Here is a 21,568-nt window from a genome sequence, read left to right on the forward strand (position 1 = left end):
GTGTGATATGGATGACAACTTGTGCCATGCAGAACACTAATAGGAGATCTGATTTTCCTATGTATCCTAGCAGCTGCCTTAATTTGTTGTATAAGTATGGTTAAATCCAAAAAATTAATAGTATTAGATGATGTGTCATAGGCAAATGTTAATCCAAATGCATTATTATCTTAGTCTGTAAGAAACTGTTCAAACCGGGGAATGTCACCTATACAAATAAACACAAAGATCATCTACATAATGAAAAAAAGGCTTATATGATTTTTATGAAAATATTGATGACTATAAAGATTTTTGTTTGTTTCCTCAAGCCCATCAAAAGATTTGCATGGGGGTGGGCAAAATATCCTCCACTGAAGTAGCTCTTCTTAGTTTGTATAAGCATATATTGAATGGAAACAGTTATTCAATAAACAGAAAACAGCAATAGGACCAATACCTCAACAATGTTTTTAAGCTCATAATTTATCTTTATGATGTAACCTTTATCCCCATCATCATTATCATCAAACCCGTATTTTTACATGGGGTCAGGCTTTGCATCAGCTGTTGCCAATTCACTCTACTCAGTGTCACTTTCCTACCTGCTTTGAGAATTATGTCCCTCCTGCAGTCTATCCATCCCTTGACTGGACAGCCTGATCTGCTCTTATATTCTTCTCTCTCCCACATCTGTTTTTTAAATTGCCTTCTGTTTTTCTGCACAGCTGACTGAACCATTGTAATATGCGACCTTCTCTGCAACTGTGGCTTTCAAATTCTGCTATGATGTCCTTTCATTTTGTCATCTCTTCCAAAATGTGCATCCTACTACCCATCTCAGGCACTTCATCTCCATTATTGCAAACTTCTTCAGCTGCTTTGCCTTCACTGCCCAGATTTCTGAGCCACAGAGAAGCACTGGTCACACAGTTTTGCACACATTAGTTCGCAACCTCACTGGCATTCTTCTTTCACATATTATCTCCTACACTTAGCTTCAGTTGGCTGCAGCACCTCTGATTCTAGTTTTGACTTCCTCATTCAGATTGTCCTTCTCCTTAATCACACCCACCAGATACTTGAAGTTGTTTATCTGTTCCACTGTTTTCTATCCTATCTAAATTATAAGCTTCTTTTGATTTCCTTTACTTGCTGCCATGAAAACTGTCTTGCCTGAGCACAGTTTTATCCTGTGTGTCTCCATATTTTCATTCCAGTTCCCTATTATTTGCTTGAATCCCTGTTCAAAGTCTGCTTGTAGTGCCACATACAGCAGCAGCAACTTTATTGATCTGTCCTTTCCATCCTGTTTGCTGGCATAATCTGTCACCAGTATGAACAGCACTGGGCTCAAAACTGAATCCTGATGCACACTCACTCCTAATGGGAGTCCTTCAATAAGTCTGAACACAGTTTATAATTTTGTCAGTGGATCCCTGTATATAACATGCACTAATTTTACCAATATTTCTATGACTTCAAACCACTACATGACAATCTAAATCAGTTTTCTAGGAACCTTGTCATATACTTTCTCTAGGAATGTCTGGTTGGACTATTTCCTCATAAGCAACTTCTTTTGCACTACCTGTCTCAATGTAAATATAGTCAGTTGTGCAGATCTGAATCCAAACTGCTCAGCTCCCATCTTACTTCTATTACTCTGCATATTTATTTACCAGTTACCTTCTCCAGCACTTTCATGTAGTATGACAGGAACTTGATAACTCTGTACTTCCCACATTTCTGAATACCCGCTTTGTTCATAGGTTGTTCCAAGGCTAATGACCATATGGACCTTACAAGCCTAGTCACACACCCCAAACCCATTTGGATCACCAGTATCATGGGGGTGAGTGTGGGGCACATTAGTAGGAAGGTAACTAAGGGATTTGTAAGGGGGGACTATTAGTTAGGATAATGCTTTTCTTATTAACGGCCTCTGTCCATAAAAGACATGGATGCCAGACTGGGGGTAAATTTATGATTTCCCATCTAATTGTCAAGGTTTAGTTTGACTAAGGTCAGGGATGAACTCTGTTTTATATGGATGCGAGCCTATTTAATATTTCATAGCACTGGGACAGAGAATAATGACTCTAGTTAATTTACTGCAGTCTGCAGATGGCAAGGTGAAGACTTCTATTAACTATGCAGGTGGTGGCCATTAATATCAGGGGTAACTTCAAAGAAAGCACAAAGAAAAGACAGCAATAACAGCTTAAAAATAATTATTTACTTCAGGAATACTATAAAAATATGATAAATGTCCATATAATTATACAGTGTTGTCCAATGAATATCTGTGTAATGACAATTATCTGTAACCCTCAGAAAAGAGGAAATTGGTCTTTTTCTGCAAAGATTTCAAGCCTGCATAAACTAAAGCATTGCTGGTGATTCCTTGCTTGGTGAGGAAAGTAAACCTATATTTTTTGTCTGTGACTGAGCTGCTTTCTGTTTTACCTGCTCCCTTTTGTTTTCTGTTTTAAGAAGTCTGATTGGCCTGGTGTTTTTTTTTCTATGTGAGAAAGACACTTAAATCTAGGCTGCACATTTCACATGTTTTTTCATTAGTTAAATTGTCTCTTGAGTGATACTTAAATACGTAATGAGTTTCTGGGCCTTTGTCTTCAAGTTTGCATAAACTAAAACACTGCTGGTGATTCCCTGCTAGTTTTTCCCAACCACTCTCCCCTTTGATGACCTGCTTTTTAAAAATGGTGATTTTAAGCTGCCCAAACCTACTGTAAAGTGAACTTATTAAGCTCCTCCCTTTCTACACTGCTGTTGATACCTTGAGTTATTTATTTGTCTCTTGTTGTGCTTATAATGAAAAGGTGAATTTTGCCTCTCATTGTCTAGTCTACTGATTTACTTGATCTGAATTCATTATCTAGCTACCTGCTGGATAAAGTAGTGTATTTTTACACACTAGCAAGTGTTTGTTTTTACATAATGAGGTATGTGGATTTTTTCCCTCTATTGCACTGGGAGATAGCCTGGGTTGGGGAAACACTTGAGATTGCTGCATGTAGTTTTATTGGCTGGAGGGTTTATTAAATAGTTCATCTTGTTTTTAATGCCTATACAATTGAGTGGCTCTTTGCTCATTTATACAAAACTAAGTACTTTTATTGAATAATCATACTTTTATATGCTGTTTAAAGTACACTGATGTATCCATATCTTTAAGTTTGTTTGTAGTAGCATTTCACTCTGGACACTCCTTTACTGTACTTTTACATTAGGATGACTGGGATTATTCATTTAGTTACAGAGGGTGTTTGCCTGGTCTATTTGAGCTGGGAAACACACAAACGAGCTCTAAGTATTTTTGCACTTCTCATATATTGTGACTGTACTTCAGTAGTTTCAGAAAAAAATGTACTGTATGCTGCTACTTTAAGTAGTTAATTGCACTGTATTACACTGTATCTCTTAGATGCAGGAAGTTTGTATTGTCTTGTTACACTTGGGCTCCAAACCAGCTATTCTACATTAAGGTGGTGTTTTTCTGCACCCATATGGCAGAAGTGTGCTGACCTAACTTCTCTGAGTTGGGGATTGCTGGTGGAAGGCTTATTGTGTGCTTCCATGATTGGTAGTCAGCTTAAAACTTGTTTGTGCTTGCTCATATTTAAGCCTCACATTTACATGGGCTTTGGCATAGATACTCAGAGCTGCTTGTCATTTGGCGACTTTGCTACTGATTGCTTATATTCTGCTTTCATCTGGAGCAATCCACTACTGAAAAGACAAAATAAGTATTTTTTCACTTCTCTTTTGTACTGCCATTGTACTACAGCAATTTATTAAGCTATTTGCTGTTAATTTTGCACTTTATAGTAAAAAAAAAACTGTAAAGTCTATTGCTGCTTTAAGTAGTTAATTGCATTGTACTACATTGTATCTGTTAGTTGTAGGGCTGTTGCAGGTAGTTTGAGTAGTCTTGTTATACTTGGGCTCCAAACCAGCTATTCTACATTAAGAAGGTGTTTTTCTACACCCTTGTGGTAGAAGTGTTCTGATCTAATGTGTCCGAGTTGGGGACTTTTGGTAAATGGCTTATTGTGTGCTTTCCTGACTGGTAGTTAGCTAAAAACTTGCTCTTTGCTCAGCAACAATTAGTGCCCAATATATATATATGCAAAAACATAGAAGGTCAGTTTTTCCCTAAACAGCTGTCAGTGAAACCTTTCAAGCATTTATGCTGCTCTAGGAAAAACTCAGTTGCAACACTGAGCAGTGTTGCCTTACTGATCAACTTTAGCCTACACTAAGTATAGATCTCTCTTGTAGTCTTGGCACTGCCAGCATAGTCCTGTCAAATTAACCCATTCCCTTACCTAATAAAACATACAGTAAGAGCCTGCTATCTCTGGCCAGCCTGATAGACATGGGCATCCTGGGGCGATGTAGCAACTGGTCTCATGTATAGTGACAACCACTAACTCCTGAAACAAAGAAATGAGAGCTGCAGTTGCACTATGAAATTGGAGGCAAAACTTTCACATAAGGACAAATCAAATGCCAAACAGGTGGTCAGCATACACACACTTCCCACACTAAATGAGGTCACAACACATAAACCCACATATGTGAAGGTACTCACTAGTAATTTACCAAAGGATCAGAGGCCTCCCAAACAGAAACCACTTACACAAGTAACAATGCAAAAACCAACCACAACACATATTAACACACACATCAATGCCTGAACAAATAAGCCCATAAGGCGCAACACCACAAAACCTAATGTATCGGTCATAGGTGATTCCATTGTGAGACACATGGATGTTTCCCTCACCAGGCTGGATAAGGAGCAGGTTACAGTTAGCTGCTTGTCAGGTGCCAGGATCCATCAGGTCACTCAACCACAAGTATCGGTATGACTGTGTTATAATTCATGTAGGGGTAAATGACTTGAGACATACCTCACAGGACTACATGAAGAGAGACATGACTGAGCTCTCAGATTATCTGCCACTGGCAGGTATAAGCCTAGCCTTAAGCAGCATTCTACCTTTTCCAAGTACGATGCCACAATACAAACAAAAAATGATTGACTTTAACAATTGGCTTAGCTTCTGGTGTCAGTCCAAGGGGATCCATTATCTGTCAGCCTGGGAAGACATAGTCAACAGGCCACACTGCTTTTCCAGAGGTGGTCTGCACATGTCTTCTCTAGGCTTTTGGATACTGGCAAAGGCATTAGCCACCCCTACTGTACCTTTATTAGGCAGTGTCAAAATAACCAACCTCCCAACATAACAAAATCCTCTCTAGATAATGTCAAGGTACTGCTGCCTAATGCTAGGAGTCTAAACAAGAAACTGCACTCTCTGAAAAAACTCTTCATTTTGGAAGATGCTGATGTCTGTGCAGTCACCAAGACATTATTCAAAGGCATGGAAAGTACCCCGGCTGTGCAGGGCTACAGTGCCTTCCATACATTTATACAAAAGGAGGAGGTGTATCCATCTTCATTACAGTTACGTACACCTCAAGAATGGTCAAAAATGTTGAATCTCTTGAACTAATCCATATCCAATTAACTACTGGCAAAGCCCCCTACCACATCATAGCTGGCTATATGTCCCCCACCATGAAACAGGAAAAGTGTACCGCATACCTGGACTTACTGGAGTCATTTGCCATACAGCCCAACACCTTACTCATGGGTGATTTTATAGGTTCATAGGGGTTTACTAGGCTAACGACCACAAAGGCATTTTTAAGCCTAGTCATGCATCCCAAATCTCTGACAAGTTCTGATACCCTTGATAAGTGTAAGCATGGGCCTTGGCAGATGAACCACTAACCAGGTTACCTCTGTAGATTAGAGACATAGGTGCCAAACCAGCGATGAATTTCTTGTTTCCCATCCAGTTGTCCAAGTTGCACTTGAATTGGATTAGGGAGGAACTCTGCTTCACATGGATGGGGAGGATTTTAATTATCCTACCATCAACTGGGAAACATACATGGATGTTGTCAATGCAAACCTCTGTAACAGCTAGTCAGCTAACCAACAAGAGTATCAAACGTCCTGGACATAGTACTCACTAACATGGGAGAGCACTGCACCCAACCCTCCCCCTCTGATATCCTCCCAGGTATGATCAAACAATAAATCAGTATAATTTTATGTAATTATAAGACCAGATACCCCATCAAGCTCAAAAATACTTAAGATTTTTTCAAAGACAAACTGCCTCCTACTAAGTGAATGGTATAAGAAGTTAAAGCCCCTTGAACGCAAATAGTATGGACTCCTATGCAAAAGTGTACAACCACTTAACCAGTTGTATAGAATTGGCTGTAACTCACCAGATTAAAACCAGGTCTTGCTGGAAAAACAAGCCACCCTAGTATAAACAGGTTATACAACAATAGAAAGAAACTAATGTCCAAGAACAAGAGGGAACTGGCTTAGGAGATGAAGAAATCCCTGTCTAGCTTAAACAAACAAATTAGAGATCTTGTCAAGTCATCTAAAGCTAATTACGAAGCAAAATAGCCTCCCTAGCTAAGGATAATCACAAGGCATTCTTTAACTGTGTCCAAAATTTAAAAAGGAATACCCAGCTATGTGCTGAACTGAGTGTGGATGGCACCACCCATTCTCAACCAGAGGTAACAGCCAACCTGCTTGCTGACATATTTGGAACAAACTTCACCCCTGTCCCCTCCAGTCATTCCTGAAAGTAAACCTGCCACCATTCCTATTATCTTCTCAAAAGAGCAGGTCATCTCAGTGGTCTTCAAGGCCATAAACACGGCATTAATGGGACCAGTCAGCATCCCAGGTTGCTTTTTTAACAACTTAAAACACGAACTAGCAGAACCACTTATATCCCTGTTTAACTACAGCCTGCAAAGTGGCTGTGTTACAGCAGAATGGAGGGCAGCAACAGTAATCCCTCTGCACAAAGGGGGACCATCAGTCGACCTTGGGAATTATAGGCCCTAACCCTGACTAGCCTCATCTGCAAAACCATGGAAAGAATCATTTTGGACCTTATTAACAAGGACATATTTAATCTCCAAACTCTGGACCCAATCCAGTTCAAATTCATTAAAGGTACAGTATGCCTGTTAAACATGGTTGACTTCTTAGAAAAAGTCACCAAGGCTATGGACGAGGGAAAGACAGTGCTTAGCACTTATCTTGAACTAGCCAAGGCATTTGATGTAATCCCCCATTCAGGTATTATAGATAAACTCTCCCAATTGACAATACCTGCATTACCAGATGGGTAACCAACTGGCTTACTGACAGGACACATACTGTCAAAGTAGGTGGCTTCACCTCTAGCAAAAGACCAGTCACCAGTGATGTACCACAGGGTTCTGTGCTTGGCCCTTTACTGTTTGGAATTTATTTCTCAGAAGTCCAGCAAAACTTGGTTGACCTGTGGCTGATGAAGTTCATTGACATTTGCAAATTGGGAGTTCCCCAGTGATGTTAATGTATTGCAGACAGGGTTAACGCAGATAAATGATTGGTGCCAAAGCCAAAGATTAAAGCTAAATGCAAAAAAAAATGCATTATTATTCCCTTTGGGAAAGCTGACATCCCTGCTAATTACATTATAGACAGCACCCCCTAAGTGTAGACCCAGTGGGACATGATCTGGGTACTCAGTTTGATAGCAAGCTAAACCTTGACCACCACATATCCACAGCAGTAAAGGAAATTATTCTATGTGGTACATCTTATAAGTAAAGGCATTGCATCTAGATCTAAGGCTGTTATAATTCCATTACATTCAGCCCTCATTAGACCAATAGAGTACAATGCTCCCCTTTGCATGCATCTCACCAGACACCTGCAACAACTGGAGAGACCACAGAGGTTTGTCACCAAGAAATTACAGGGTACACAAAGCAAGTCTTATCCAGAAAGAATGAAAGCCCTATCACTGTATTCTGTCTCCTACAGGTTGCAAAGGGGTGGCCCTGTTGGAAATGCTACACATTCATAAATAAAAGTGCATGAAGGTCACTCGCTCCTGGGATCTTAACCTAGCCTCTGACATGAACAGGTCATGCTTGAGAGATAGATACATCTCCCAGAGACTGCCACTTCTGTGGAACAAGCTTTCAATTCATGTGAAACAGAGCCGCTCCTTGACTCTCTTCAAACCCAGCCTAGATCAATGGATGGATGACTGCAAATTCACTACTTGGGTGGTGCCCATGTCCTTCCTGGACAGAGGAAGTCATTATTAACTACCATAGACATTACCTCTGCGAACTTCACTCACCTAACCACCGATAATTGGGGCAAGTCGGGATAAATATGGCTAGGCTTGTAAGGGCTCTAGGACCATTAGCTTAGCAACCTTCTATGAACCTATGAATGGAGAAACTTGTATTAATTTAGAGATTGTAGTATCTCTGAGGTAGTTACATAGAAGGGGTATGGGGGTAGAGGGGGTGAATCTCCCCAGTGCAAAAATACTTTAAATATGTAACAGTAAGTTTTATAATTTGTTGTTTTTACTTGACTTGCACTTTAATTTTTGAAAATGTGGGACATGCATTAATGGGTGTCATACTAAGCCATTGTGTATGCCAAGAATGCCTTAATAGTGGGGTTCAACAATGATGAAACTGAGATGAGCAAAGGGGGCTGAGCAGCAGAACAGTTTCCAATGTAGTATGCTGATAATATTACTCCTTGTTGAAGCTTCTCCTTATCTGATGTCTTTTTTTTTGCCCTCTGCGTAACAAAAGAAAGGCTACTTTCTGTTGAAATATTTAGCTATAGAACATTTTTCTAACATAATAGCAATGTACATTTGTTCAATATATAAACATGCCATGCAGTTTTTTTCAGTCAAACTGACTACATTCTTTCAAAGAAGCAGGAAATTTTAATTGAGTATGTAATAATTTACCCATTATCAGCAGCGTTAGTCCATTGAAGAGATGTCCCACATATGTCAGCAGCCACATTAGTACTGCAAACTAAAAAAAAAAAACAAGTTGTATTATGCCACACTCTTTCTGATATTGGGAACATACTTTTAATGCCTTATCAGTCTTTGTTTAATTTTAGATCTTTATCTGTGTTGCCTAATTTCCTTTATTATTCAAGACTCATCCTCTATTGTGTTTCAAAAAAATTCTGTGGTTCTCAGGAGTTACAGCACCTAATAAACTTACAGACACAAGGTGATAGTGTCAAAATCATTCTTAGGTATCATAGTGATAACAGTGTTATCGTTTGAAACCTGAAATCATTATGTCTGTTAAAGCATGTACACATAAAAGTAGAACTAGTTAAGGGTACTGAGGCTGAGAAACCCAGTGTTAAAGTACACACACACACACACACACACACACACACACACACACACACACACACACACACACACACACACACACACACACACACTCTTCTTGCTTTCGTGACCAGGCTGGTGAACTGATCTGAGGACCCTCTTCAGCCATTGTCTGGATGCAAATACACAATTACAGAGATACAGCAGAAATGAGTCATTCAGTTACACAAACAAAAGTAATTAAGATACAGAAAATCACAGAAAGCGGTTACTAAAGTAAGTCTATCCACTTGTTCTTGTAATATAGTAATAATAAAGATTCATAACATCATACATCAATGGATTTACTAACTTAGCACATACATCTTCATGGCTTTATGATTAAACCCTAGCATCTACAAACCACAGTTTATCTGGTTCTTAAATATAAAAAGGATCAACAGTACACCATTGTGATATTGTTTTCTTTCCAAGACTTTTTAACAGACATTGATAAAACAAAACTTTGCTTTGAGGGGGACTGTATCTTACCAGACTGGTAGTCTTAATCAGACCACTGCACACACTATAATTTTAGGGATACCCTTAGTTTTTCATCAGCTGCAAATCAGCATAGAATGAAGTGCTACTAAAAATCATCATAGAAGTATAAAGTGCAATAATTTTTTTTTTACTAGCACACTGGACTTCCCTCTTTGTGTAGTTCAAGACCAGTTAAAAGCAGTAGCAGTGATGTACAAACTGTCTGAAGTACAGTTAAAGAAGATCTAGAACACAAACAGAATGTAACACCACCAAAGTGCAGGAACAGCACCAATACCTAGCAGAAGGATCATAATTTTGGGATATCATTCCAGGGCAAGAACTATCAGTACACCAGAAAAGAAAAATAATATAGAGCATCACTATAAAATAGGGAATCACTGAAATTTGCAAAGTTTGAATAATTTGACTGTATTACTATCTCATTTGTGAGCAGAGGTTCACTATATGAGGTGATGTCTTGGTACCTCACTAAAGTAGTGTTAGATCTCAGAAGTTCTAGCTGAGTAGAGTCCAAAGTGACACTTAGTAATGCATATACACCTGTACACACAACTGAGTTAGCTGTGCTACTTCAGAGTCCACTCCTGGGACACCTTCAGATCTAATGTGCTGGACTACATACCTGAAAGCCTGAGTAACATGGATCGTAGCTGAATGTGACACTGCTCCTCTACAAGTCAAAGACAGGCATTTGTTTTATAGACAGGCATTATCTGCTTGGATACTTACTAGATAACTATTAATTCTGTGTAAGGTTTGTCTTAATGCAAGTAATTCCTTCTGAGCTTAAGTGATATATGCACTGCATACAAGGGCGCCCGCAGGCAGGTGCACTTGCACCCCCCTGGAATCGGCTGACTAGTAGATCATTGCAAACAAAGTTATTTTGTTTTTGTGCGTTCTTACGTTCAGAAGATAGTGCATTCTTCTTTAAGAAGTCTGTGCTAACAGTCCAGTCACGCTGACATCATCAAGTCTGTGCTAACAGTCCAGTCGCGGGTATGCTGACATCATCGCTGTTTGAGAGCAGGAATGTAAGACAGGTTATTCGAGCAGGAATGGAAGATAGCACCCTTCAGGTAGAGGAGTTTGAGAGATGCAGACGGATTATTCGGGAACGGAAGATGGGACCCGTGTGTGTGTGTGTGTGTGTGTGTGTAAAATGCCCCAGGTGTACATGGTGGTGGGTAGAGAATAAGGCTTGAACCCTGTACCTTGGGCCCAAGTGGCAAGAGCCTGAATTCCCTACCCACCACCATTTGTAAAAATATTGCAGGATTTTCCCTCATACCTTTTCTGTTCCTCATAAAATCTGTGGTTTCTGCATTTGTGTCCTTGTTGCCTGACAGCTAAATGTTATTATCTGGTTTTATTCTTGGCTGTCTGGAGTGTTTCTCCCTGGGCCTCTGCTATAAAATTAGCTGTTTTTTTTTCAAAGTCAGACTTTCCTGGTTAATAAATGTAAATGGACACATTTCAATATCGGACTTCATATTCTTCAGAAAGTGTATGGTAACAAAAGCAAGCTTTTATTCTAGCAATTTTCTAAGTGTACAAGATGGATATTTGAAATGTATCCCTGTGTTTGGGACTGTATTCCCCCCATTATTGGCTTCATCCAGGCTTTGTGCTAGGGTTGAGAGTTATGGTAAGAATTGAATTCACTGAATATGTTTGGGGGCTGTATTCACCCAGTATTGGCTTTGTTCAGGTATTTATTGGCTTCATCCAGGTATTTATTGGCTTCATCCAGGTTTTTTGCTAATGGTGAGAGCTATGGTAAGAACTGATTTCACTGAAACTGTTTGGGGGCTATATTCTCTCATTACTGGCTTTGTCCGGGTGTTATTTGCTAAGAGGTTGAGAGGTATGGTGAGAACTGAATTCACTGAATGTTTGGTGGTTGTAGTCACCCATTATTGGCTTTGTTCAGGTCTTTTGTGCTATGAGGTTGACAGCTGTGCTATGGTGAGAACTGAATTCACTAAATGGTAAAGTTTCAGTCTTCCTCTTTCACAAAACAGCTGATTTGGCGTAGTGGTATGTTGCTTTGACTGTTTTGCACGGGGTCCCCTGGGTTCAAGACGTGGCAGTGAAATGTATGGTGGTAATGCAGCATTTTATTCTTCTAGCAACTTTCAAAGATTATGCAAGCAATGTTTAAAATGTGTCCCTGTTGTTTGGCCTTTTGCCCCCCCCCCCAATAAATTTCAACTTTTTCCAGATTTCTTGTGCTGCAAAGTTCAGAGATGCAGCTGAGTGTAGAGTAGATTTTACAAGGAGCTGAGAGCTGCAGGGGAGCAAAAGTTTAGTGCTGATTATGTTTAGTCTGCTTGCATCAATAGCACAACAGATAGTGTACTTGCTTTAGATGCTGAAGGCTGTGGGTTCTACTCCCACAGTAGGTAAATGCATTGCTGATGCTGTATTGTGTTGTAAAGGGGGTGGATGCTGCAGTCCTTTTGGCAAAGATACCTAGTAACTATGAACCTGTTAACAGTTTGCTATCCATTCTCTATTGCGGTATTACTAGCTTTTCATTTTTACTGCATGCAACAAAGGCAATTTATTCTTCAAGGGTAACAGGCACTTTATTTGTAGATTAAACAATGACATATAAAGTGTTTGCTAGCAGCAACCTCTATTAGTTACAAATTTCTTCAATGTGGATTTTACTACAGAGATTGTGTATATTTTTACTGATACTGGTGGACTTGAGTAGACTTTTATGATGGAAATGTTCTGAATTGGGCAATTTTGTCATTGGTGGATGCTTTTGTTTCTTTGTTTACTGGAAACATTTTCAAAACAATAAATTTAAAATGCCCTTTAACAACTGTACTGTATTGTACAAGGAATATAATGTAATACAGTCAGGAAGGTGTATCAAAGAGCATGTGTATGTTACGCTCGAGGGGCCTATGATTTTGAAGACAGCCCAGAGTTAATATTTGCAATTGGCAAAATGTATTTTCTCTGAAAGTGGGTTTCAGTGCTGTTTCAATGCATGTGAGTTTCAAGGGCAGAGAAGTATTAATGTTAGTCTATTTTCATTGAGACTGCATTGCTTTAACAGATATGTATTGGGGTTTGTGCTGTAAAATGCAAAATAAAACTTTCAAATGAAATCCTAAATCATCGCAGAAGTAAAGCAGTATGCACATTAGTGTTTATGGTAAATGGGGCAAAATAACCAAGGAATGGGACATTGGAATGGCTGCAGGGGGGGAGGCTCCATTTGACCATGATTTTGTGAGGGGGGGGTAGCAAACTCAGACAGCCCCGGTTGAACTATACCTTTGTCGAATTAACAGATATTTGCTGCTTATTTTTGGTTTGTTTCTCATAAAATTTGTGGTTTTCTAGCAAATCATTTAGGAATGAAGCCATTAAATGACAGACATTGAGTTTCAGATGTCATAACCTTCAGAAAAATGCATGCTAATGCAAGACTGTCCAAGTTTATACAAGAGCAATTTTTAGTAGTGTTTGTATGTTCCCCAATATATTTGGCCTTGTTCAGATTTCCTGCATTAAGAGGTTGAGAGGTAATGCAAATCACTTTGTAGATTAGGAATATCCAAACATCTCAATTATCCCCAATTCTGGCTCAAAATGTTGCTCTCCCCTAATAATCCCTCCTCCAAAATGGCAATTTTGGAAGAAAATGTGGAGGGTTTACAATTATAACTGTAATGATCAGTTATAGATTACCTTTATTTCAGAAATGCATGTGGATGCTCTTATTTTGTTAGCTGCTTCAAGTTAACTGTTAATATTAAAAGGTGTCCCTTTTTGACAGGTATTTTGCATCACATTTTGGTCTGTTTTTCATAAAATTGTGGTTTCTGGCAAATTAGTGGCAAGTCATTAAAGATTGAAGTTAGAAAATAATGGCAGACATTTGAGTTTCAGATTTTATACCCTTCAGAAAATTTGTACTAATGCAAGATCTACCTGTTCTATTAAGTTAATAAGAGCAATATTTAAAAATTGGCCTTATTTTTGGGCCTGTGTCCCACTTCTAGTTCTATGTATGGCTTTGTCCAGATTTCTTGCTCTGAAGTTGAGAGGTAGGAGTGTCAGAGCCATCACTATCAGCCAGAGACATTTCAAATTATGACATACTTATTGCACCCCAGCCCCCATTGTAGTGGCTCGATGTGTCCAAGGAAGGCAAGAAGCAGTTATGCAGTAAGTGTGCAGAGTATTCCCCATCCAAGGTAGATCACAAATATGACCGTGGCTTTTCATCTGTCCTTGATTTTGCAAAATGTTCTGGTTTTCTATCAGATTTTTATACTGTTGATTTATGCTTCTTATTATTCAGGAACTGCATGCTATCACAGTGTCCTGTTGCTCTGTTTAAGTAGCCATGGTTTAATGAACATCAGGTAAGCTTGTCGGAGATTGCAAGATGCAAGTAAGCTTTAGTAAGCTTGTCGGACATTGTAAGATGCAAGTAAGCTTTAGTAAGCATATTGTTAAAGAATTGCCAGCATTGAAAGCCTTTTCGTTGTTGCCATGCAGAGAATATTTACATAACTAGATAATGTATAAGCCTTGGGTATTGAAATGCATATGACAGTATTTGTAATAAAAGGACAGGATTACAGTATTTTCAGAAGCTCATTACATTTTATTGGAGACCAGTGTCTTATAGCAGTGTCTGTGTATTAGTACACTTGTAGTTGGGTGGCTTTAATGGTATATGGTAAATAAGCATTGCTACCTTACTTAAAAGCCAAGCCCTGCAACAACTAGCTCCACAATGAAGTCAAAACACAATAGCTCTGGTGGGTAAATGTACTCTGTAGTAATCAAAAAAGGCAAATGTTTGAAATGACTACAGCTTATGTGCAAACACAATAGGTAGTGATGAAACAATGCTCTGCTAAAAATGCTTTAATGCTCCACATTGCTGAGCTGCAATCACTAGCTACCAGGATTTCACCCACTTCAGATCAAGCATGGTGCCGTTCAATGCAACCTCCCCAGAACTAATTCAAGTCTGACCAGAATTATTTGGTGTGTGTATGAGGGAGGTAGCATACCCCTCAGCTGTCCAGATTTTTGCCCCATATTCCTCTTAAAAAGGATTGAAGTTGCTAAATGAGACATTTCAGTTTTAGATGTCATGTCATTTAGAAAAATGCATACTAACACAAATCCTGTTACTCTTGCAATTTTCTGAGAGCCATATATATAATTTGTCCCTATTTATTTTAGGCTTTGTCAAGATTTCTTGCACTAAGGGTGAGGCCTTGAGGGGTGTGGTATCTTTGTAAGAGAGAGAGAAAGTGAAATGCCCAAGTTAGAGTTAGCAGGTGGAATTTTCAAGTGCATTTTCAAGGAACTGTGAGTTTTAAGGGGGAAGTTCACTGCTGCTCATGCCAAGTCTATTTACAATGTGCAACCATTTTGTTTAGCAAATGGTATCTCTATTGTGGTATAAAGTTTTAAAGCTATGTTAGTAGCACCACAAGTAGAATACTTGCATCTTAATGTAAAGGCTTGAGGTTCTATTCCTACAGCATATACATTTGTATGCTGCAGTCCTCAGGATGTCCTCCTTTGGATGAGATGCCTAATAACTATGAACCTGTTTTCACCTTGTCATCCATTTTCTATTGCAATATACCAGCTTACCATTTTTAATTTAACATAGGCAATTTATTCTTTGGCGACAGCAGGCACTGAATTTGTAGATGAAACACTGAAATGTACAAGTGTTGCTGTGTAATACAAGGGATATAATTCAATTATATATTATAATTAATACAATCAGGTAAATCAAATAACTTTTGCATGGCCCTAACAGTGTGCAAGGAGCCTATTGCTTGAAAACATTTCAAAGGTAAATAACCTGCCACTGGCCAGATGCATTTTCTTTGAATGTGGGTTTCAATGCCGTTTCATTGAATGTGAGTTTCAAAAGTAGAGAAGCTTTAATGCCAAGTCTGTTTTCATTGAAAGACTATTGCTTTGTTTAGGTTTAGTAAATGTCTCAGTGTTTGGGCTATAATGTTTGAAATAAAAGTTGTAAATTAAATCCAACTGCCTGTAATCATTGTAGAACTAAAGCATAACACAGTATGCACACAGATTTGAACAGTGTCTACAGTAAATGGGGAGAAATAGCCAAGTAATGGGACACTGGAATGGCTGTGTGGGCGGGGCTTGGGGTGGGTGGACTTGGGCGGGGCTGTGTTCGCAGGGGGCGGGGTGAGCTATGTGGGTGGGGCTCTGGGTTTGCACCCCCCTGCACAAAATCCTGCAGGCTACCTTGACTGCATATACTATCAGTAGAATTACCTCTGAACTGGGAGCATTATATGCTCAGATCAGACAAACAATAAATGCCCAACAGGGTATGCATGACACAAACAGACCACCCAGCAACAGAGGATATCCCTGCCCCCAGAAGGTCCATTATTTCACTGTAACACCCACCAAGGAGAAAATTATTGTGCTTAGAAAATTAGGTAATTGTTAAGGTGGCTTGCATTTGTTTCATTATTGGTATGCATTAATTTTGTTATATTTGTGATGTAAATAGTTTCTCCTCCTAATGTTTGGAAGTTGATATAGAATATGTGATTATTGCTGGAGGAAGTACTTTCCTCAGAAAATGTATGCAAACACACACACACACACACACACACACACACACACACACACACACAGAGTTTTGCATGCTGATACTGTTGTCTTTGATGTCACAATTGTAGTTTGGCTGCCCTGAGATAGATAAATATGTGGACTTCACGTCCATATGCTCACTTATCTGATAGCAGTTAGTACAGCTTCATGTAACTGCTACTGGTTCTGTTTTTCAGAAGCTGTGGTTAGCAAGCAGAAAGGAGTAATGACAGCTATAAGAAAAGATTTTAGTCACAGAACTTTGGGCTATAAATAGGTGTAGTTTTTTTTTTTATCAGGCTGTCCTAGTACATTAATTCAACCCTTTGGAATGTCAAGTAGCCCATGTGGTTTTAAGATTCTCCAAATACATTTTTAAGTAACTTTAACTCTTGTCAAGGTCTCCTGTTGTGTGTGATTTACAAACGTATCGTAGCTCTCAGTGCAAGTATTACAAAACATCTGTTTTATTTAAATTAACATCAGCAGTTGTTGAGAAGAGTAACCCTATTGGTTGTGCATGCAGGTGTGGGTGTGGACTTGATGGGTCTATATCAGAAGCACAAAACGGCTACACATATTCATCGAACCGCATTTAAGCGATTCAATGAATATGTCACAGGGCAAGGAGGTAGTTGGCCAACTACACGGAGTTGCCCTTACCTTCACACACACTCACAGCTACACAGGATTTCACCCACTTCACATCAAGCATGGTGCCGCTCAATGCAACCTCCCCAGAACTAATTCAAGTCTGACCAGAATTATTTGGTGTGTGTATGAGGGAGGTAGCATACCCCTCAGCTGTCCAGATTTTTGCCCCATATTCCTCTTAAAAGGATTGAAGTTGCTAAATGAGACATTTCAGTTTTAGATGTCATGTCATTTAGAAAAATGCATACTAACACAAATCCTGTTACTCTTGCAATTTTCTGAGAGCCATATATATAATTTGTCCCTATTTATTTTAGGCTTTGTCAAGATTTCTTGCACTAAGGGTGAGGCCTTGAGGGGTGTGGTATCTTTGTAAGAGAGAGAGAAAGTGAAATGCCCAAGTTAGAGTTAGCAGGTGGAATTTTCAAGTGCATTTTCAAGGAACTGTGAGTTTTCTGCTCATGCCAAGTCTATTTACAATGTGCAACCATTTTGTTTAGCAAATGGTATCTCTATTGTGGTATAAAGTTTTAAAGCTATGTTAGTAGCACCACAAGTAGAATACTTGCATCTTAATGTAAAGGCTTGAGGTTCTATTCCTACAGCATATACATTTGTATGCTGCAGTCCTCAGGATGTCCTCCTTTGGATGAGATGCCTAATAACTATGAACCTGTTTTCACCTTGTCATCCATTTTCTATTGCAATATACCAGCTTACCATTTTTAATTTAACATAGGCAATTTATTCTTTGGCAGCAGGCACTGAATTTGTAGATGAAACACTGAAATGTACAAGTGTTGCTGTGTAATACAAGGGATATAATTCAATTATATATTATAATTAATACAATCAGGTAAATCAAATAACTTTTGCATGGCCCTAACAGTGCAAGGAGCCTATTGCTTGAAAACATTTCAAAGGTAAATAACCTGCCACTGGCCAGATGCATTTTCTTTGAATGTGGGTTTCAATGCCGTTTCATTGAATGTGAGTTTCAAAAGTAGAGAAGCTTTAATGCCAAGTCTGTTTTCATTGAAAGACTATTGCTTTGTTTAGGTTTAGTAAATGTCTCAGTGTTTGGGCTATAATGTTTGAAATAAAGTTGTAAATTAAATCCAACTGCCTGTAATCATTGTAGAACTAAAGCATAACACAGTATGCACACAGATTTGAACAGTGTCTACAGTAAATGGGGAGAAATAGCCAATGTGGGACACTGGAATGGCTACTAATGTGGGGGAGCTTAGTGGGTGGGTGGAGGGCTGTGTTCGCAGGGGGCGGGGTGAGCTATGTGGGTGGGGCTCTGGGTTTGCACCCCCCTGCACAAAATCCTGCAGGCTACCTTGACTGCATATACTATCAGTAGAATTACCTCTGAACTGGGAGCATTATATGCTCAGATCAGACAAACAATAAATGCCCAACAGGGTATGCATGACACAAACAGACCACCCAGCAACAGAGGATATCCCTGCCCCCAGAAGGTCCATTATTTCACTGTAACACCCACCAAGGAGAAAATTATTGTGCTTAGAAAATTAGGTAATTGTTAAGGTGGCTTGCATTTGTTTCATTATTGGTATGCATTAATTTTGTTATATTTGTGATGTAAATAGTTTCTCCTCCTAATGTTTGGAAGTTGATATAGAATATGTGATTATTGCTGGAGGAAGTACTTTCCTCAGAAAATGTATGCAAGCACACACACACACACACACACACACACACACACACACACACAGAGTTTTGCATGCTGATACTGTTGTCTTTGATGTCACAATTGTAGTTTGGCTGCCCTGAGATAGATAAATATGTGGACTTCACGTCCATATGCTCACTTATCTGATAGCAGTTAGTACAGCTTCATGTAACTGCTACTGGTTCTGTTTTTCAGAAGCTGTGGTTAGTAAGCAGAAAGGAGTAATGACAGCTATAAGAAAAGATTTTAGTCACAGAACTTTGGGCTATGAATAGGTGTAGTTTTTTTTTTTTATCAGGCTGTCCTAGTACATTAATTCAACCCTTTGGAATGTCAAGTAGCCCATGTGGTTTTAAGATTCTCCAAACACATTTTTTAAGTAACTTTAACTCTTGTCAAGGTCTCCTGTTGTGTGTGATTTACAAACGTATCATAGCTCTCAGTGCAAGTATTACAAAACATCTGTTTTATTTAAATTAACATCAGCAGTTGTTGAGAAGAGTAACCCTATTGGTTGTGCATGCAGGTGTGGGTGTGGACTTGATGGGTCTATATCAGAAGCATGAAACGGCTTCTGAGCGAATACGTAAAGAGCGACACATATTCATCGAACCGCATTTAAGCGATTCAATGAATATGTCACAGGGCAAGGAGGTAGTTGGCCAACTACACGGAGTTGCCCTTACCTTCACTATAGTGCGATCTCTGAGTTGGTATATATAGTTAGGGGGGTGTGGGGGGCACAGCCCCCACATTGGGGGGTGTGGTGGGAGAAACCCCCTACCTGATAATGGTTTTTAATTTTTTTTACTGAACGGCCATGTGAATTTTTTCACTAGGAAAAAATTTGATTATGTGGCCTTTCACTATTTAAAGATTTTGTGTATTATGTGTTGACTTTTAAGTAGTTGCACATATGCACTTTCGTTGTTCTGATATAGACCCGACTTGATGACTAACCATAACATCATCAGTGACTGAAAGCATCATCATCAGGGACTGACAACAAATATAAAGTGTGCTGTCAGTCTTAGTAATATACCATTTCATGTTTGTTGCTGTATAATTGCACTTCAAAATTTCATTAAATTAATTACTTGAATAAAGTACTTTCCTTCCATTTCTTAATAAACACAGTAATATAACTTTCATCACGATTTAAAAATCAGTATAAATATTTTTTTCCAAATTATATATTTCTGATTCCTTGTCTGTATTAATTTGGTACCTCATCTCATTTTTACTTGAATTGTACAGATCTTTTTCCAGTTTATGCACAGGAATGGGGTCTGCTACCAACCTCAGACCCCTGTTGTGGTTGCATTTTTTATGTGTACATTAAAAGTACCAGGGGGTTGAAGGCGGTGCACACCATCTCACATTCAAGAACAACAACCGAGGGTGACGCACATCATCACTAAATTTGGACTACATTCACCGTTGCTTTACCATGCTTGGTAGAAAGCAGCTCACAATCATTTCTGCCAATACTGTCATGCAGTTGCAGAATTAGGAGTTGGTACAAAAATGTTAGTATTCAAATGGGATCAAGGGACATTAATTCTCAACCATTCTTAGAGAAAATTCATGAACCTCTGATGTGAAATGGTACAATTTAGAACCTTTCAACATAGCAGAAACAATATACTTAAGGAGATGTAATCTGTGATATAATACTTTTTTTCTAAATGGCAATGCTCAGATCTGATCTGAGCTACAACAGAATAGCATTAAATATACTGATCCCAAGGATATTGCCAATATCCTGGCAGATCGATTCAGTGCCAACTTCACCCCCCTCTCACCTCCTAAAGGCCCCATCTCAATACCGAAAGGTTGCCAAATTCCAGTAATGGCCAGACAGGTAAAAAACGCATTCTCCAAAGCTAAGAATATAGCATCCATGGGACCAGATGACATCCCGGGCTGTGAACTACATGAACTACAAAATGACTGTCACCTCACCTAAGTGTCATGTATAATCATAGTCTCACCTCAGGCTTCGTGCCCACTGAGTGGTGTACAGCTACAGTTATCCCACTCCACAAGGGGGGATCCACCTTGGATCCTGGGAACTACTGCCCCATCAGTCTGATGAGCCTGATCTGTAAGGTCATGGAACGTATTATCATGGAACTTATAAACAAAGACATTGGCAACCTTCAAACACTGGACCCCACCCAGTTTGGGTTCGTGAAGGGCCGATCTTGTCTCCTGAACCTGATTGACTTCTTCAAATCAGTCTCCAGAGCTGTGGACAAGGGTAAGGCAGTCTACACAGCCTATCTGGACCTCACCAAGGCCTTCAACACCATACCCCACTCTGGAATCATAGATAAACTTACTAAGCTGGCATTAATCCCTATGTCACTCGATGGGTTGCCAACTCGCTTACTGACAGAACCCACACTGTAAAAGTAGCCGACTGCAAATCCAGCTCCAGACAAGTGACAAGTGGAGTACCTCAGGGTTTAGACCTGGGACCACTCTTGTTTGGCATCTACTTCTCTGAAGTACAGGCCAACACTAAGGGACTCTGGCTAACAAAGTTCACAGATGACTGCAAACTGGGTGCCATTATTGAATCCCCAGATGATGTGGATATTCTACAAAAGGGCCTTACAGAAACAGATGCTTGGTGCCAGAGCCATGGGCTCAAGCTCAATGCCAAGAAATGTACAGTTATCCCCTTTGGGAAAAAACATGTACCTGTGAATTACCACATAGGTGGCAGTACACTAAACAC

At 39.3% G+C, this 21,568-nt stretch overlaps 1 protein-coding gene across 3 annotated transcripts in view; it reads right to left on the reverse strand.

Annotated features, from left to right (window-relative positions):
• RTN1 (reticulon 1) overlaps positions 1–21,568 on the reverse strand; it is a 1,542,311-nt gene that overhangs the window by 59,215 nt on the left and 1,461,528 nt on the right. For all 3 annotated transcript variants that reach the window (XM_044074464.1, XM_044074463.1, XM_044074465.1), the window contains one exon: positions 8,892–8,961. In XM_044074464.1, the coding sequence (XP_043930399.1) occupies positions 8,892–8,961 (70 nt within the window). The remainder of the gene's footprint in view (positions 1–8,891; positions 8,962–21,568) is intronic.

This window comes from Protopterus annectens, chromosome 6.part0 (assembly GCF_019279795.1).
Source record: "Protopterus annectens isolate FY-2018-M chromosome 6.part0, PAN1.0, whole genome shotgun sequence".
In the NCBI taxonomy this organism is placed as follows: domain Eukaryota; kingdom Metazoa; phylum Chordata; order Ceratodontiformes; family Protopteridae; genus Protopterus; species Protopterus annectens.